This window comes from Saimiri boliviensis, chromosome 11, assembly GCF_048565385.1.
Source record: "Saimiri boliviensis isolate mSaiBol1 chromosome 11, mSaiBol1.pri, whole genome shotgun sequence".
Taxonomy (NCBI): Eukaryota; Metazoa; Chordata; class Mammalia; order Primates; family Cebidae; genus Saimiri; species Saimiri boliviensis.
Window position 1 is genome coordinate 60,154,530 of NC_133459.1, and position 17,395 is coordinate 60,171,924.

General features: G+C 36.9%; 1 protein-coding gene across 9 annotated transcripts in view; it reads left to right on the forward strand.

Moving 5' to 3' along the window:
* Positions 1-17,395, forward strand: part of PATJ (PATJ crumbs cell polarity complex component) — a 430,121-nt gene that overhangs the window by 91,904 nt on the left and 320,822 nt on the right. For all 9 annotated transcript variants that reach the window (XM_074380917.1, XM_074380918.1, XM_074380919.1 and 6 more), the window contains exon 17: positions 2,860-2,991. In XM_074380917.1, the coding sequence (XP_074237018.1) occupies positions 2,860-2,991 (132 nt within the window). The remainder of the gene's footprint in view (positions 1-2,859; positions 2,992-17,395) is intronic.

Genomic DNA, 17,395 nt, shown 5'->3' on the forward strand with positions numbered 1-17,395 from the left:
AAAACTGGCGACCCTATGCAGAAAATTGAAACTGGACCCCTTCCTTTCACCATGTACAAAAATCAACTCAAAATGGATTAAAGAATTAAATGTAAACCCTAAAACTATAAAAACCCTAGAAAAAAACCTAGGAACTACCATTGTGGATATTGGCCTTGGTAGAGATTTCATGATGAAGATTTCAAAAGCAATTGCAACGAAAACGAAAATTGGCAAGTGGGACTTGATTACAGTAAAATAAAGAGCTTTTGCATAGCAAAAGAAACTATCGACAGAGTAAACAGGCAACCTACAGAATGAGAGAAGATATTTGCAAACTATGCATCTGACAATGGTCTAATATCCAGAATCTTTAATAAGGAACTTAAAACAGCAAGCAAAAGCAAACAGCCCCATTAAAAACTGGGCAAAGGACGTGCACAGACACTTCTCAAAAGAAGACATACACGTAGCCAACTACCATATGAAAAAATGCTGAATATCACTGATCATTAGAGAAATGCAAATCAAAACTATAATGAGATAACCATCTCATACCAGTCAGAATGGCCATTATTAAAAAGTTAAAAAATAACAGATGCTGGGGGAGTTGTGGAGAAAAGGAAACACTTAGCACTGCTGGTGGGAATGTAAATTAGTTCAGTCACTGTGGAAGCATTTTGGAGATTTCTCAAAGAACTTAAAACAGAACTACCATTCAACCCAGCAGTCCCATTACTGTATATATACCCAGAGGAATATAAATTGTTTTACCATCAAGGTGCATGTGTATATTCATCACAGTACTATTCCCAATAGCAAAGGCATGGAACCAACCTCATACCCATCAACAGTGGACTAGATAAAGAAAATGTGGTACATACACGCCATGGAATACTATGCAGCCATAAAAAAGAATGAAATCATGTTTTTGCAGCAACATGAATGAAGCCAGAGGTCATTGTCCTAAGTAAATTAATGCAGAAACAGAAAACCAAATACCACATGTTCTCACTTGTGAGTGGGAGCTAAACGTTGAGTACACATGGATGCAAAGAAGTGAACAATATATGCTGGGGCCTGCTTGAAGGTAGAGGGTAGAAGGAGGATAAGGATGAGAAAACTACTTGTCAGGTTCCATGGTCATTACCTGGGTGACAAAATAATCTGTGCATTAGACTCCTGTGATACACAATTTTCCCATGTAACAACCATGCACACATACCCCCTGAACCTAAAATAAATGTTGGAAAGAGTAAATATGTATATAAATAGATAAATAAAATAATTTTTCTAACTAGCAATTTTCCTAATTATAGAGGAGTTTTCCTTTCCCTTTTTTGATTACATTAAATTGATTCTCTTATACAGGTGTTTCAAAATTATGTTTGTAGAGATGATGCATTTTTATTTACTTTGGTCACTCAAAGTTTTAAGAAGTCTACTTTAAAAAATCATTTACTTGGTACCCTTATTGAGAAAGAGTTTCAAGAGAAACAAACACACTCAAAGATAGGTAATTTTTAGGCCAGGCGCGGTGGCTCAAGCCCGTAATCCCAGCACTTTGGGAGGCCGAGGCGGGTGGACCACGAGGTCAACAGATCGAGACCATCCTGGTCAACATGGTGAAACCCCGTCTCTACTAAAAATACAAAAAAATTAGCTGGACATGGTGGCGCGTGCCTGTAATCCCAGCTACTCAGGAGGCTGAGGCAGGAGAATTGCCTGAACCCAGGAGGCGGAGGTTGCGGTGAGCCGAGATCGCGCCATTGCACTCCAGCCTGGGTAACAAGAGCGAAACTCTGTCTCCAAAAAAAAAAAAAAAAAAAGATAGGTAATTTTTAATATCTTAAACAGATATTTATTGTGTGCCTACTATGAGCCAGGCATTTATATGGGTTGAGCTGATAACCATGGTAACTCTATGGTATCCCTCACAGAGTTTCCATTCTAGCTTAGGAACCAGGAATTTTGTTCGTTGCTTGGGCTATAAAAGATAATTTTTGAGCTTTAGATAGAAGTTTAGAGTATTTTGGGGAATGCCAATCAGATGAAAACAACAGTCAAATGCTATCATTTGTATAAAAACAGAAGGTTTTTTGAAGCAGCTCTTCTTCTGCATAGCGGATTCATTGGCCCTCTCATCTAACTTCCTGGAATTCGACATAGCAGTGACTTTTCTTCCTAAAAAGATGGGGAGTCTAGAATAGAGGGCCTTTCAGGAGTAAAATCAAGAAAAGTGACAAAGGACCTGTATGCTGGGCAGCTGTGCTGTCCTATTTCTTCCAAGATCAGATTTTCATTATTTCAACTCAGTGATTTTTCTTTATCTTTAGACCTATATGATGTCCACAGACTTGTATTTTTTTTTCTCACCTTATTTTCTAGTAAAGTTTTGGAGCCAGCAGCAGTGGTTTCCCTGTCTTGCTCCAGCCTCTCTCTGGGTTGACATCTCTTTCTCTGTCTCTCTCTGTAGTTATGAATCCAGGTATTGCTACTTACAAATCTTACAAGCTTCTACTTTCTATGATGTTTTCATTTACTTAAATTGTATATTTTTCCTTTTATGCTTCTAATGGGATGACAGAACTCATTGAAGTATAAGAGGTCAGTGTTAATACTTTGAATGAAATAGATTCTTTACATTAATAAAAAACTGTATGAACAATTTGAATTTTTAAGTGCTTGAATTTTTATGAAGATCTTATCCTGGAGTGTGTGTGCCCCAGAGCATGCCCCTTCTATAAAGACTAAAAAGAAAACTACGCATGCCGAAGAGAATTCCCAGTTTGAGAAGAAGCTGTGAGATTCTTGATATGTGCATTCTTTTCAGAATTGAAGCATAGTGTTTTGACGCATTTATCTTCTTTGGTGTTTCAGGTTGACCACAACATGGATATCAATACTGAAGAAGAAGATGATGGGGAATTAGCACTGTGGTCTCCCGAAGTCAAGATTGTTGAGCTAGTAAAAGATCGTAAAGGTTTGGGATTCAGCATTTTGGATTACCAGGTATAAGAACCTGTATAGAGGTGTTTTCTCTGGAGTGGTTTATGTTAAAGTTATGTGAAGTCGTAATTCTTTAAGACACCTATTGACTTAAGCAAAACTGAATCCCAAAGATGGAATATTATACTACTTCCTTTTTTTTTTGAGACGGAGTATCGCTCTTGTTACCCAGGCTGGAGTGCAATGGCGCAATCTCGGCTCACCACAACCTCTGCCTCCTGGGTTCAGGCGATTCTCCTGCCTCAGCCTCCTGAGTAGCTGGGTGCCACCATGCCCAGCTAATTTTTTCTATTTTTAGTAGAGACGGGGTTTCACCATGTTGACCAGGATGGTCTCGATCTGTTGACCTCGTGATCCACCCGCCTCGGCCTCCCAAAGTGCTGGGATTACAGGCTTGAGCCACCCCACCTGGCCAGTTATACTACTTTCCATTGTTATCATTAAAATTAGTAGCTCCCTTAGTGAGTAAAGTGATGGTTTATATAGGAGCTGGACAATAAGGGAAGCAGTAATTATATATCCATGGGTACTTTTAGAGATGGGAACTTGAGGAACTTGTTTATATGGAGGAATTTTGTTCCTTAGCTTTATTCAGATATATTTCGCATACCGTAAAAGTCACCCATTTTAAGCATTTAGTTCAGTCGTTTCTAGTATATTCACAGAGTTGTGCAACCATCACCACATTCTAATTTTAGAATATCTTCAACACCCAAAAAAGAAATCCTGTACACATTAGCATTTGTTCCCAATTCGTACTCTCCCTCCCTGTCACATGAAGGTTTGTAGTTTAGCTTACCTATTAATTTCAGTGTGCTTAAATAAATAGAAATGTTCTTGGTCAAGTCTTATATTGCATTTATATTAATACATAATATGTATTTATATACTTATAGCTACTCCAATTATAACTAGGGTAAAGTTACTGATACATTTGGGGGAGGGAGATGTAAAAGGTCACAACAAGACATCTATATGTTATACAATTCTACCAGTTACTGTCATATATTTAGCCTGCTGATTATTTGGGAGAATTAAAATTGTTGCCAAGAAATCCCTTAACTTTTAAGATGCATATTTTACTACTTTAGTGCTGCCTAGACACATTGTGGTTTAGTAAAGCAAAATGTACTCTATTAAAGCACATAAAATGCCAAGTGATATTAAAAAATCAATTTTTAAAAAATATAATAAGGCAATCAGGAATAGATTAAAAGAAAAATAGTTTGAGTGCTATATAGGAATATTACATTCTATTTTTTTTTTTTTTTTTTTTTTTGAGATGGAAGTCTTGCTCTGTTGCCCAGGCTAGTGTGCAGTGGCACAATCTCAGCTCACTGCAACCTCCATCTCCCAGGTTCAAGCGATTCTCCTGCCTCAGCTTCCTGAGTAGCTGGGATTACAGGCATCCACCACTATACCCGGCTAATTTTTGCATTTTCAGTAGAGACAGGGTTTTACCATGTTGGCTAGGCTGGTCTTGAACTCCTGACCTCAAGTGATCCGCCTGCTTCAGTCTCCCAGAGTGCTGGGATTACAGGCATGAGATACTGTGTCTGGCCTAAAGTCTATATTTTGGCAGTGTGATTTAAGTTTACTGAAATAGATATCTATTTCATTTTTGCTGGCATATTTCTGTGCCAGATAACCCTCTTCCTTATTAGAACTTCTCTTTGGAATATTACTAAATGATAAATTGTTGATTCCAAATATTTTGGGAAATACTTTTATCCAAAAATCTGAACACAGTTAAGCTTTTGAAAGTTTAGATATTGGTTAATATTAGAGTATATAAAACAAATGGTGGGGACTCTTTTTTTTCCCTCCCCATTACAGCTATATTACCTAGAACCACTAGGTGGTTGATAAATATTTGCAAAATGATTTAATAAAGTTTAGGTTAGCTAAAATGAGGCTTGACCTGTATTTTTATTTTTATTTTTCTGTTTTGAGCCAGAGTCTCACTCTGCCACCCAGGCTGGAGTGTAGTGGTGCAATCTTGGCTCACTGCAACCTCTGCCTTCTGGGTTCTAGTAATTCTTTTGCTTTAGCCTTCTGAGTAGCTGGGACTACAGGCACATATCATCATGTCTACCTAACTTTTCTATTTTTTGTAGAGGTGGGGTTTCACCATGTTGGCCAGGCTAGTCTCAAACTCCTGACCTCAAGTTGTTTCCCCTGCCTCAGCCTCCCAACATGCTGGGATTACAGGTGTGAGCCACTGCATCCAGCCTACGTTAGCCAAAATTAACTGGAATTGAATGAACAAATTTAGTGGGAATTTGTTAATAATTGATTTTGACAATTGGGATTTAATTTAGAAGACATCTTTCAGATGTGGTTTTAGATATTCAGATATGTCTCCACTTCTATTATTGCAAGAATCTATATATATTTTCATTCTTACATAATACATATTTATATCATAATGGTTGCTCTGATGCCCTTAAATTACAGTATTAAATTTTATATTTTGAATAGTGCACATATTAAGGCAGGGAAATGTTTCAGAACTTAAAATTCGATAAAGGATGGAAAGAAAAACTAGATGATCCTTAAGAACTTAATCACTACTTAACAGGAAAACCCCCTTCTGAGCTTTACACTTAAAAATACATATAGTCAGTTCTAACTGTAGAATTTTTTGTTCTTCATTGCATTCCAATAGGTATGTATTGTAACTTCTATTGCTTTTTTGAAATTTTATTTTAAATTTATAAAATTCTGGGATTTTCCTTTTCATCTCATTTACCTCACAATCAGCACATACATACTGACAATTGTTTCTGTACAAATTATGTAATTTTCTGCCAACAAAGGATTAGATCTTCTTTCTGTCTTTGTGCTTCATAGTTGATAACTACTTTGATTGAAATTAAAGGGCTCATCTTACTTACTTCTACCGGCTAAACCTTGGGGCGGGGAGTGGGGGTTACATTCAATCCTAACTTGAATGTTTTTCTTAAGTCAGTCTTAAGTATACTTAGAGATGTGTACAGCACGTTTTTACCATTTGTCAGTGGTACCTAGAACTATTATCTACTGTGACATTTAGATGACAGGTAAACACAATTCAAATTTGGTTTTGGACAAGTTAATTAATGTGTTATACTGTCCCTTGTTGTAATTAGGTAATAAATTCTAAAGTTCAAAAATATTTTTTGCAAGGCCGGGCAAAGGTTTAGCAAAAGCCATGAAAGGCCACGTCCCTGGCTATTATTGTATTCGGTGTGTGCTGTATGAATTTATTAGGTAGCTGAGCAGGGCCAAGGCAGATTAGGTATAGTATGTTTAGAACAAAAAGTACTGCAGAAACATTTAGCTACAGAGAGAAAATGTTAGTAGAGTGGAAGAACTTTTAGGTTATAGAGGGCTTACTTAGCAATATTGAAGAGATTGAAAATTTACTTTGGAATATTTCATTTTAGTTAACCACTTTTCTCATGAACAGCCTTTTCTCTAGAATAAGAACTTCTTGAAAAGCCTAACAAAATTACATGCATCTATTTCACTGGTGTTTATGTAACCTCCTCACTTATAAAATAGAGGTGCTAATCTCTAGCACAAAGGATTGTGTGGATTAAGTGAATTCGTGTGTAAGAAAATAGGAAATGTTATGTTATTATGGAAATGTATTAACAATTACTCAGTTTAGAAAACAAACATAAAAGTTTTGATAATGTCTTCAAAGATAGCACCACCCTATAATGTTTATACTCTATCCATTTTTAACTCTCTAGATTAGAAAAAAATAATTAGATGCCTTTGTTTAGTGAAGTCTAAATTTAATTTTAAAATCGCATTCTAAAATGCAGCCAATTCTTGATAAGCTGTATGTCAATTACCCAGTTGTGGATTATTGGCCAGAAGTTTGCTTTTTATATAAATTGAACTGAACTTTAGAAAAAGAGGTCAGGGGGCATTGGCTCACACCTATAATCCCAGAACTTTGGGAGGCCAAAGTGGGCAGATTGCTTGAGGCCAGGAGTTCGAACCAGCCTGGCCAACATGGTGAAACCATATTTGTCTATACTAAAAAATACAAAAAATTAGCTGGGCGTGGTGGTGCACACCTGTAATCCTAGCTACTTAGGAGGCTGAGGCAGGAGCATCCCTTGAGCCTGGGAGGCAGAGGTTATGGTGAGCTGAGATTGCACCACTGCACTCCAGCCTGGGTGACAGAGCCAGATTCTGTCTTTTAAAAAAAAAGGGTGGGGTAGGGGTAAGATGAGTGAGCAGTTAAAGGAGCTTGCATTAGTCTATAGAACAATAGGGTAGCTCTCCAGACAGGTCAGTGACTCAGAATATTGATGGAGGTTGTGTAGCTGAGTAGAGGAAAGAGGTTTACCTTTATACCTGAAATGAACAGTTGAGTGATACACAGTTCTACAACTCAATCATGTGGCCAAAGTACAAAGTGTGACAATTCATTTCATGAAAGGCCCTTTCAATTAGATTGGATCAAAGGCAAAAGAGAAAGCAACAAGGAAGACAGTAAATATGATTAGGTCGTAAGTTTCTTTCTTAGATTTTATGGTACAGGTAGTAGCTTTGTTGGCTATTATTTGAAGAGGTAGAATATTTGTTAATCTCAAATATGCCTAACCACTCCAGACAGTGCTAGTTAAAATCCCACTCTGAATGTCTGCCATATTAGAAGATTCACTGATCCATATCATGCCTTACAGGATTGTGTCATGGCAAACAATGGTATGTAATTTGCCAAGAGCATTAATATTATGGCTTGACTCTGTTTCTAAGCAACAAAACTCTTCAGAAATTTGGTTGTAAGTTTTTATACTGTAATTTCTTGCCTGTTTGTAGGTGAGGTTTTTATATTATGCCTTAATTATCTCTGTCTTGTTTCCCTAGTATTAATGTGTAATGCCTGTATTCCTTAGACTATCATCTCTGTGGAAGATTACTTATACACACACTAGTATTAATACCAATGTTGGGTAACATTTATTGAGTGTTTACTGAGTGCTAGATAATGTTCTAATTGCTTTACATGTAAGTAGACCATGTATTCCTCACAAGAACCATATGAAAGAGATACCCTTATTCTTTTCATTTTAGAAGTGAAGAAACTGAGGCACAGTAAAGTTAAGCAATTAGTACAATTCAGACAGGCAGTATATGGTAGAACTGGAATTTGAGCAGAAGCTGGGGCCCAGGTCTGTTTTTTCTTTCTTTTTCTTCTACCGCCTCCTCTTCCGCCAGGTCTGTGCCTTTAACCATCATACTATACTGCTCTTTTCTTTGTGAGTGCTATTTCCATGTGCATTTTATTATGGGGCATCCCTATAATAAATTTATTACAGAAGACCTTTTTGTTTTTCCAGCTTGTGAAAAATTTCATATCTTAAAAACTAAGCTACTAGATAGTATTCTCATTTTTCATGCTTATATGAAAGTTTAGCAAGTATTAAAAATTAATAGAGTGTGCTCATATGCATTGTGTAAGAGCTAGTTTTTATTGCTTCAGAAGACAATCATTGCAAGTTTAAGAATCCTAAACTAGTACAAGTAATTTGTTGTGGATTAACGTTCAGTAATGAAGCAATTATTAGGTAGTCCAAGAGTCTGTAATTTTTAATTTCTACCAAAAAGCTTGAAAAAAAAATTAGAACTCTATGGATTTTACCTTCAGTTGACCTTATAAATTAAACATGGCAAGTAGATATTTTCTGGTATTTTGATTTATGTTGAACTTTGAATAACCCCTCATGATTATAATTCAGTGGAAATGTTTGACATTAGCCAATTTTTGAACATTAGCCATGATATTGCCATCCTTGGTACTTTTTGAATTTCAGTGATTTGGGAGGTAAAATTTATTAACCAATAATTCTCCTCCTTCCCACATCCTATTCCTCATTTCTCTCCGCTCTTGAGTGGCTCAGTTTTTGCCAAAGCAGATGTTTTTGAAACACTATTTTTCTCTCTCTCAAAGTGTGAGAGAGATTAAAATAGAAAACATAATAACGTAGCCACTGAGAGGTGATGTAAATACTGTTGGTAATGCTTTAACAATTTGTTTGAAAGACCAAAGGCAAATGGCAACTCAATAAAAAGAATAGTGGAAATATTCCTCCCTTTAAAAATGGACAGATATTAATTTTTCTTAACAGAGGAAGTGGGTTATAAAACCAAGATATAAAATACTGCAGTGTCACTGAGCCTTGGATATAGTATGCCTCAGTATTTGTGCAAAAAATTTCCTGTGTAGTTTTGACTGCCTATTAACTCGATTCGAATTCTCTTTTTAAAAGATTTATAGAAGTTGTAGGAAGGGATTGCATACATTTCACGTATATCTTTAAGTTGTCTTTTTCCTTATGTACAACAGAATGACTTTCTGAGCACACACTGAAAATGTTTTAAAAATAGGTAATACGTACATATGGCATACAAATTCAAAGGTGTACAAAGATATTCTGTGGCAAGTAACTACCTCCTTACTTCTTACAGGTTAAAAAGCCTCTGTTTTTCTTGTCCATCCTCTCAGAAACACCCTATATATACATGGTTATATAAGTAGTCGTTCTTGTTTAATTAAAAAAAAAAATTTTGTCATATAAATGCATTATATCATACACCCTTTAAGGGCTCTGTGGTTTTTTTTTTTTCTTAAAATTATATTCTCTTTCACTTTGGTATTTATAGAGCTACCTCTTTTTAATGACTGCATAGTATTTTTATTGTTGATGTACAATAATGTATTTAACCAACCTCCTGTACCCAGTTGGTGGGTATTTTAAGTAAGGCTTTAGTGGATATTTTTGTGATACTCTTTTGTTAAAAGGTGGGAATAAATCTTGTGATAAGTAGGTGATAAATTCCTGAAAGTGGAATTGCTTGTCAGAAGAGCACACTATGTCTTTTAAATTTTGGTACATATTTACCAGCTAGCTTGCATTTAACAGTTTGTGAGACTCACATATGTTTAGACCACTTAAAATCGATCCTTTCTTATGTAGAGTTATTTCTTTATTCAGATAATTCTTGTGGAAAATAGTATAATTGGGTGTGTAATTCATGAATTTGCTAATGGTTTTCTATGATGTGGATAGATAAGTGATAGCAATATATAACTATCAATTTTGTTTCTACTTTATATATGGCAGTAATTAATTTATTGGCCTTTGTAGCTAAGAGGGCATAAAGTTTTTACATTCAGACTATGGTATTAGTACTATGGTATTAGTGCCCAAAACTCTAAATATTTCTTCCACCAAATTTTATTTATTTATTTTTTTCTTCCACAAATTTTAATCTCGTTTCACTTTTCTTTCTTTCTTTCTTTCTTTTTTAAGAAAATTTAGCTTTAAAGTGTTGGGATTGTGGGGAGGGGATTAGGACTTTAATTTTTACCAAGAGATTTGAGAATTTGGGTAAATGCTAATATCAGTATATACTGTTCAATAGCATATGCAAGCCTCCTATCTTTACGTTCCCCTTAGCTAATCAGTTTACAGAATTTAGGATTTAGCATTTGATGGGTGTTGACATAATGTTAACACATTTGTAGTATATAGAATTGTAACATTATAAGTCAGGTATGAAACCATATTATTTCCAGAATCTAAAATATAAAGGATAGGCATGTACTGTAAGTTATTATACAGTTTCATTTTAATGCTCAAGGGATCTTATAACATGGCCACTGGCATCTGGGTTTTTTTTTCCCTCTTGCTTTTTTTTTTTTTTTTAAAGTTCTTTGGGTCTACTTCACCTATGTAAGATATTGGTCCTGAGCAAAATGCAGTCAATCTGCTACTAATGGCAGTATCTGTAGTCGTGCAGATATACTGTTGCCTTACTGTTGAACAAACCACACAGCTGCATTTAAAGGTCACTTTTTGCTTAACAGAACTTAGAGGAACTGATAAAGGCTACGTTTTGCCCATCCCTGATTCCTATCTACATTTATTTTTATTAACATCAAAGTTCTGTAAGTTCCAGTGCCAACTGGGCCGAAGATTTCTTTTCACAGGGGATTTGCTTCCTTTCGCTCTATGGGAAAGTTCTGTATCCTTTAAATCATTTTAAGCTGCTTCATTTGAAAAATAATTCTTAGTGGTGTGCTCATGGAGTGGATTGATTGTGGCTACTGGGGAAATTCTCTCATGGCTTAAATATTGCTTTTCAAGCCTGCGAAGTGGGTGAATGAAGGGAGCCCACTCCTGGTGTGTGCAGTTTGTAGTGTGCTCAGGATGATGACTGTCTTCCAAAAACCTCAGTGCAGCAAGACTAAAGGCATCAGGAGACCAGAAGCCACTTAATAAGAGATCAAAGAGGCTGTGTGTATATCAGCTTGAAATCCAGATAGTACAGATCAAAAGCTTGCCTTAGTGAGGCAGCTGCAGGGGGATGAAGTTAGCAGGAGGCCCCAAAGATCTTAAGTCAGGCCTGATGTTGAACTTTGCAGGGATTTCATGGCTCTGGAATATGAATTTGGCAAAAAATCCCATTGTGTCTAGTGGGGGCGAAGGAGAATAACGGGCAGGCAGCAAATGCTTGTCAGCTGGGTGGTGCTTTCTCATAGGGTAGCTTTCCTTTTAGCACATGCTTATCCATGCAGTTTCGGCTTCATACTCAAAGGCATTGCTAAGGAGGAGAGGTTCTTGAAGATGGTGAATCTGCAGTATTATCTTTAGTGAGTATTTCAGAAATGGCCAAACTATAATTATCAGTGTTTTTGGAATGGCCACAGAGAGCTAAAATGTGGGTGTAAAGGTGCTCAGATTTATTGCCATACCTGGTAATCACATCTTTCCTGTGAAGTGCTCAAGATATTCCAGGAAGGGTGTGGGTATCAGCCTGGCTATGCATCTGTCTCTCAGGTAATTAAAAAAAAGAACAACTATTAAAAAAAAAAAAGGAAAAGAATAGGAATAGTTCATCTAAAGAAGAAACTCAGTCTCTAGAGGTGTTTTATCACCAGTCTTCTACCTGCAGCAATGGGTGTGTTTTGGAGTTCCCACTTGAGTATGATGTGAGTATTAAGAACCAAGGTAGTAGATAAAGTCATAGCCCTTCCTAGAGTGTGCCAGAGTGATTGAATCAGATTAACAAATAGGTATTGGGAATCTGTTTCTTCAAGGCATGGTGATTTGTGCTGCTCCGCCCTGTTCGTGGCGTGGGTGTCATTTGGAGCAGGCAGTGATCCAGAAAAGCCAGGCTTTCCCAGTGAGCGCCAGGAAGTGGTGTTGCCTCCTTCTCTTACCAAATGTCTAGTCTGTGAATGATGCTTGGAAGTGGATTGACTTGACTGGCTGATTCTTACACACCATTTGTAGGGCTCAGGTTTCCCTTTCACCCCCTCCCTCTGTGTTTTATTTTAATCTGATATTGCAGTTTTGTTTGTTTGTTTTTTTTTTTTTGGATTTTTTTTGAGATGGAGTCTGGCACTGTCCCCTGGGCTGGTGTGCAGTGTGGCAAGATCTCTGCTTACTGCAACTTCCACTTGCTGCAACCTCTGCCTTCCAGGTTCAAGCAATTCTTCTGCCTCAGCCTCCTGAGTAGCTAGGATTACAGGCACCCACCATCATGCCCGGCTATTTAATCTGATACTACATTATCAGTACAGCATCGTGAACATATGGTGTGGTTGAGCACTACCTTACGAGTCAGAAAGGGCCCAAACGTCCAGGTTTGCATTCTGGCTGTACTCCTGGGACTTTGGCAAGCTTGTTAGTCTTTCTTATTCTCCATTTACTAAAATGATAATATCTAAAATAGAAGTAATATTTGCTTTATAAGGTTACAAGGACTAAATAAAAAGATGAGTATAGGTTGGGTACGGTGCCTCATGCTTGTAATCCCAACACTGGGAGGCTGAGGCAGGATTGCTTGAAGCCAGGAGTTCAAGACCAGCCTGGGCAATATAGTGAAACTGTCTCTACAAAACCAAAAAAAATTTAACCAGGCATGGTGGCATGCGCCTGTAGTCCCAGCTACTCGGGAGGCCTGAGCACAGGAGTTCGAGGCTGCAGTGAACCGTGATCGCACCACTGCACTTCAGCCTGGCTGACAGAGTGAGACCAGGTCTTAAAAAAAAAAAAAGAAGATGGGTATAAACGCCTCTGCTTTTCTTAGCACAAAATAATCAGTGTTCCTATTATATTTACTAAAAAATGATGATGATGATGATGATGGTTTTTGAAGATAGACTATGATTACAGATTTGTTATGTTTGTTATTCATTCTCATCTTAAAAAGATATGAGCCAATATGGAGACTATAAAAATGAAAAGATATACTCCCCTTACAGATCTTATATATAATAAATGTTTGCTGAACATCTCTTCTTCCAGGTATTGTTCTAGGCATTGGGGAGCTAGCAGTTAACAAATCAGATGAAGTCCGTCCTCATGGAGTTTAAATTCAATTTGGAATAGACAGAGAGTGGATGAATAAGCATATATTACAACATAATACAGAGAGCAGACTTGGTAACAGGTCTGTACAATACGTTATAATTTTAGCAATGGCGAAAGTAAGACTAAGAGACTCTCTGAGTGTTATTTCTTGGGATCCAGAGAGGCCTTGTAGGGGAATTGAGGTCTGCTGTGTGGACAGGAAGGGACTGGACATTCTAGCTGCAGTGAATAACCCAGAATTAATAAGTTAGTCCTGATTTCATGTCTTTATTTTCTTTCTTAACTGAATTGCTTAATATTTTCCTAATCTTTCAAATTTTATTTCTTTTAATGAAAAATCATTTGAAAACTTTGTGTTATTATTATTATTATTATTATTTTAATTTTTATTTTTTTTTTGAGACGGAGTTTTGCTCTTGTTACCCAGGCTGGAGTGCAATGGCACGATCTCGGCTCACTGCAACCTCCGCCTCCTGGGTTCAGGCAATTATCCTGTCTCAGCCTCCCGAGTAGCTGGGATTACAGGCATGCACCACAATGCCCAGCTAATTATTTGTGTTTTTAGTAGAGTTGGGGTTTCACCTTGTTGACCAAGGTTGGTCTCGATCTCTTGACCTTGTGATCCACCCGCCTCGGCCTCCCAAAGTGCTGGGATTACAGGCTTGAGCCACCACACCCGGCCTGTGTTATTATTTTTTATTTGGAAAACATGGCCACAGGTTTAATAGCTAGCAATGCTGTACTGCTTACAGTTCTCTCTTTTTTGAGGTTTTACTTCCCTTGGCTTCAATTACTTATGGTCAACTGCAGTCTGAAAATATTAAGCTATTTTTGAGAGAGACCACATTCACATATATTTTATTACAGTATATTATTATAATTGCTCTATTTTCTTCTTATTAATCTCTTACTGTGCCTAATTTATAAATTAACCTTTATCATAGGTGATATGGTTTGCCTCTGTGTCTCTACCCAAATCTCATCTCAAATTATAATCCCCATGTGTCAGGGGAGGGAGCTGGTGGGAGGTAATTAGATCAAGGGGGTGGTTTCCCCCATGCTGTTCTTGTGATAACGAATGAGTTCTCACAAGATCTGATGGTTTAAAAGTGTGTGGCAGCTCCCCACTTGTTCTCTCTCTCTTGCTGCCATGTAAGATGTGCCTTGCTTCCCCTCTGCCTTACGCCATGTTTATAAGGTTCCTGAGGCCTCCCCAGCCATGCGGAACTGTGAGTCAATTAAACTCCTTTTCTTTTATAAATTACCCAGTCTCAGGTAGTTCTTTACGGCAGTGTGAAGATGGACTAATACAATAGGTATGTATGTAAGGGAACAATCATAGTGTATATAGGACTTGGTACTTTCTGGGGTTTCAGGCATCCACTGGGGGTCTTTGAACGTATTCCCCATGGATAAGGGGGAACTACTGTACTCTGAGTCAGGCACTGTTTAAAACACTTTATGTATGTTGACTGATTTCATCTTCTCTACAACCTCCAGGCTACAGGGCCTATAATCATTTTTGTTTTATGGATAAGGAAAACTGATGCTGAGGTTAAGGTGTTTGCTCATGACCACCCACTTAGTAAATAGCGCTGAGCTTCTGAGTCTGTGGTTTTGTCAGGTGTAGTCTGTAGACCAAAAATAATACTAATTCTTCATAATTATGGCTCAACTGAAAGTTGATAGAAATTTCTAGTTATTTTGTCATTCTAGAGAGACATACTTAACACAATTATAAAAGCTGTTCTTCACATTGTTCTTGAACCCTATGATCCCTTGCCTTTACTCTTCTCACCTGGCCAGAACTCTTCACTGACATAATATTTATTTATTTATTTGTTTATTTATTTATTTATTGCCACCCAAGAATATAAACTGTATGCTTTACCTTGGATTTCCTAGCAGGACTCTTTGGCCTTTTTCCTGTACAGTTTCAAAGTTAGTAAAGTTTTAATTCTACATTTTGTGTGCTATATATCAGCTTTGGTTGACCTCTCAAGGAGTAGAAAGAAAAGAGCAAAACACTGCAGAATCTTTTCTAAAGTAGGAAGGGCATCCTGTGACTTTGATGTGGCTGTGTCGTCAGGCAGTCTCCCAGTGTAGAGATGGCTCCCATCTTACAGTGTCTGCTTAGGGAGAATGAAAACTGAGGATGCCATGCTATTCTGAGCCTCTCTTTGTGCATTCAAGAGGTTATAGATCTGCATATCTGGAGGGCATAGATTCAACCCTATGTTTTCATATTTTAGTATTTGAATATACCATCACGAGGTGAAGCGTTTAGCAGATGATAGCACTGTTGGTCTAAGTCACATATGCTCAGTTGAATTTAGAGGGCAGTAAATGGGATGGAAACTGTTTAACTCCTGAAACCCGTATGTCCTTTTAACATTTTTTCCATCATAGTTTTCATAGTAATAATAGTAACATTACTATTACTATGAAATTTATGATGGAATAGAAGTGATTACTATGAAGTGATTACTATGGACTTACTAAGTTACTAAATAGCATTATTATTATTATTACTATGAAATTTATGATGGAAAAGTTATTACTGTGAAGTGATTACTGTGGACTTAATAAGCATATTACATGCCTTGTTGAACGCTTTTAATAACTGAAATCTGTACTATTGTTATTTCCATTTACAAATCAGAAACTCAAATCTTCAAGATTAAAAAACTTGATCACTATAGTTTGGCTAGTATTTGTGTTTAGGTTAAGTTGACAATGATTGATTTGGAAAATTAAAATAAATTCCAAAATTGCAAAGCTTTAAACTTTTATATGTCTATACTTTCCCTGCATCATAATAACTTTCAACTAATATAATTTTTTTCTGGAAGATAATGGAGTATTTCTTATTTATAAATTCGTATTCTACATTTATAAAAATCATTAAGTATACATAACATAAAATTTACCATCTTAACTGTTTAAAAATGAATAGTTCAGTAGTGTTAAGAATACTCACATTTCAACTAATGTAATTTTTGTTATTTTTTAAGAGGGGGTCTTACTCTTGCCCAGGCTGGATTACACTGGTGCTATCTTGGCTCACTGTAACCTCTGCCTCCCAGGTTCAAGCAATTCTCCTGCCTCAGCCTTCCGAGTATCTGTGATTACAGGTGCACACCACCACACCTGGGTAATTTTTCTTGTATTTTTAGTAGAGATGGCTTTCGCCATGTTGACCAAGCTGGTCTCAAACTCCTGGTCTCAAGTGATCTGCCTGCCTTGGCTTCCCAAAGTGCTGGGATTACAGGCATGAGCCACTGTACCCGGCCAAAAGTAATGTAATTTTAATTGTGCTTGAGTACTACTATCTGCCTGGTGGAACCCCAGGCATTTCGGCAAGATGATGGGACTTTTAGATAAAGGACAGTTTATGGTTTGTTTTGTTTTCCTTACAACTAGCAAACTTCCTAGACTGGGAGTAGCTGGTAACCATGTAAACAATTACAGCATGACATAAAATTTTCAAGAGATGAAACATCCAAGGAATGTATCTAATATACAAAGAAGTTATTCAATAGGAGACCAGAAGGGGATATAACAAAGGAATAGTCTGCAAGAAGTTATTTCCATGGGACTCCATTTAAAATATTATGTTGCTTAAAATAGGTTTTTAAAGTCCTAAGCTTTAAAGGATAAAAGTATGTGCAAGCTTACATACTTTTTGTGCCTCTTTAGAATATATTTTGATCTTTTAGCAAGTTTCTTTGTCCACTTCTCTTCCATTTTACTTTTTATTGCCTTCTGTGCTGTGCTTACTGTGTAGCTCTGGGACCGTTTAGTTCTATGTCTGATGTGTGGAAAAATCTATTCTTACTGCCTAATAGTATTTAGGAAGTAATAAGGCACAAGGAGCCAGGAACCATATCAGTGTAATCTATCTTGAGTGGACTGAATGTATTTTGTGGGCACTTACTTTGAATATGATGGTGTTGTGGTAATTGGTATGATTAGTGTAATACTTTGCTATATTATAAAATAGTTAAAAATGGAGTTAG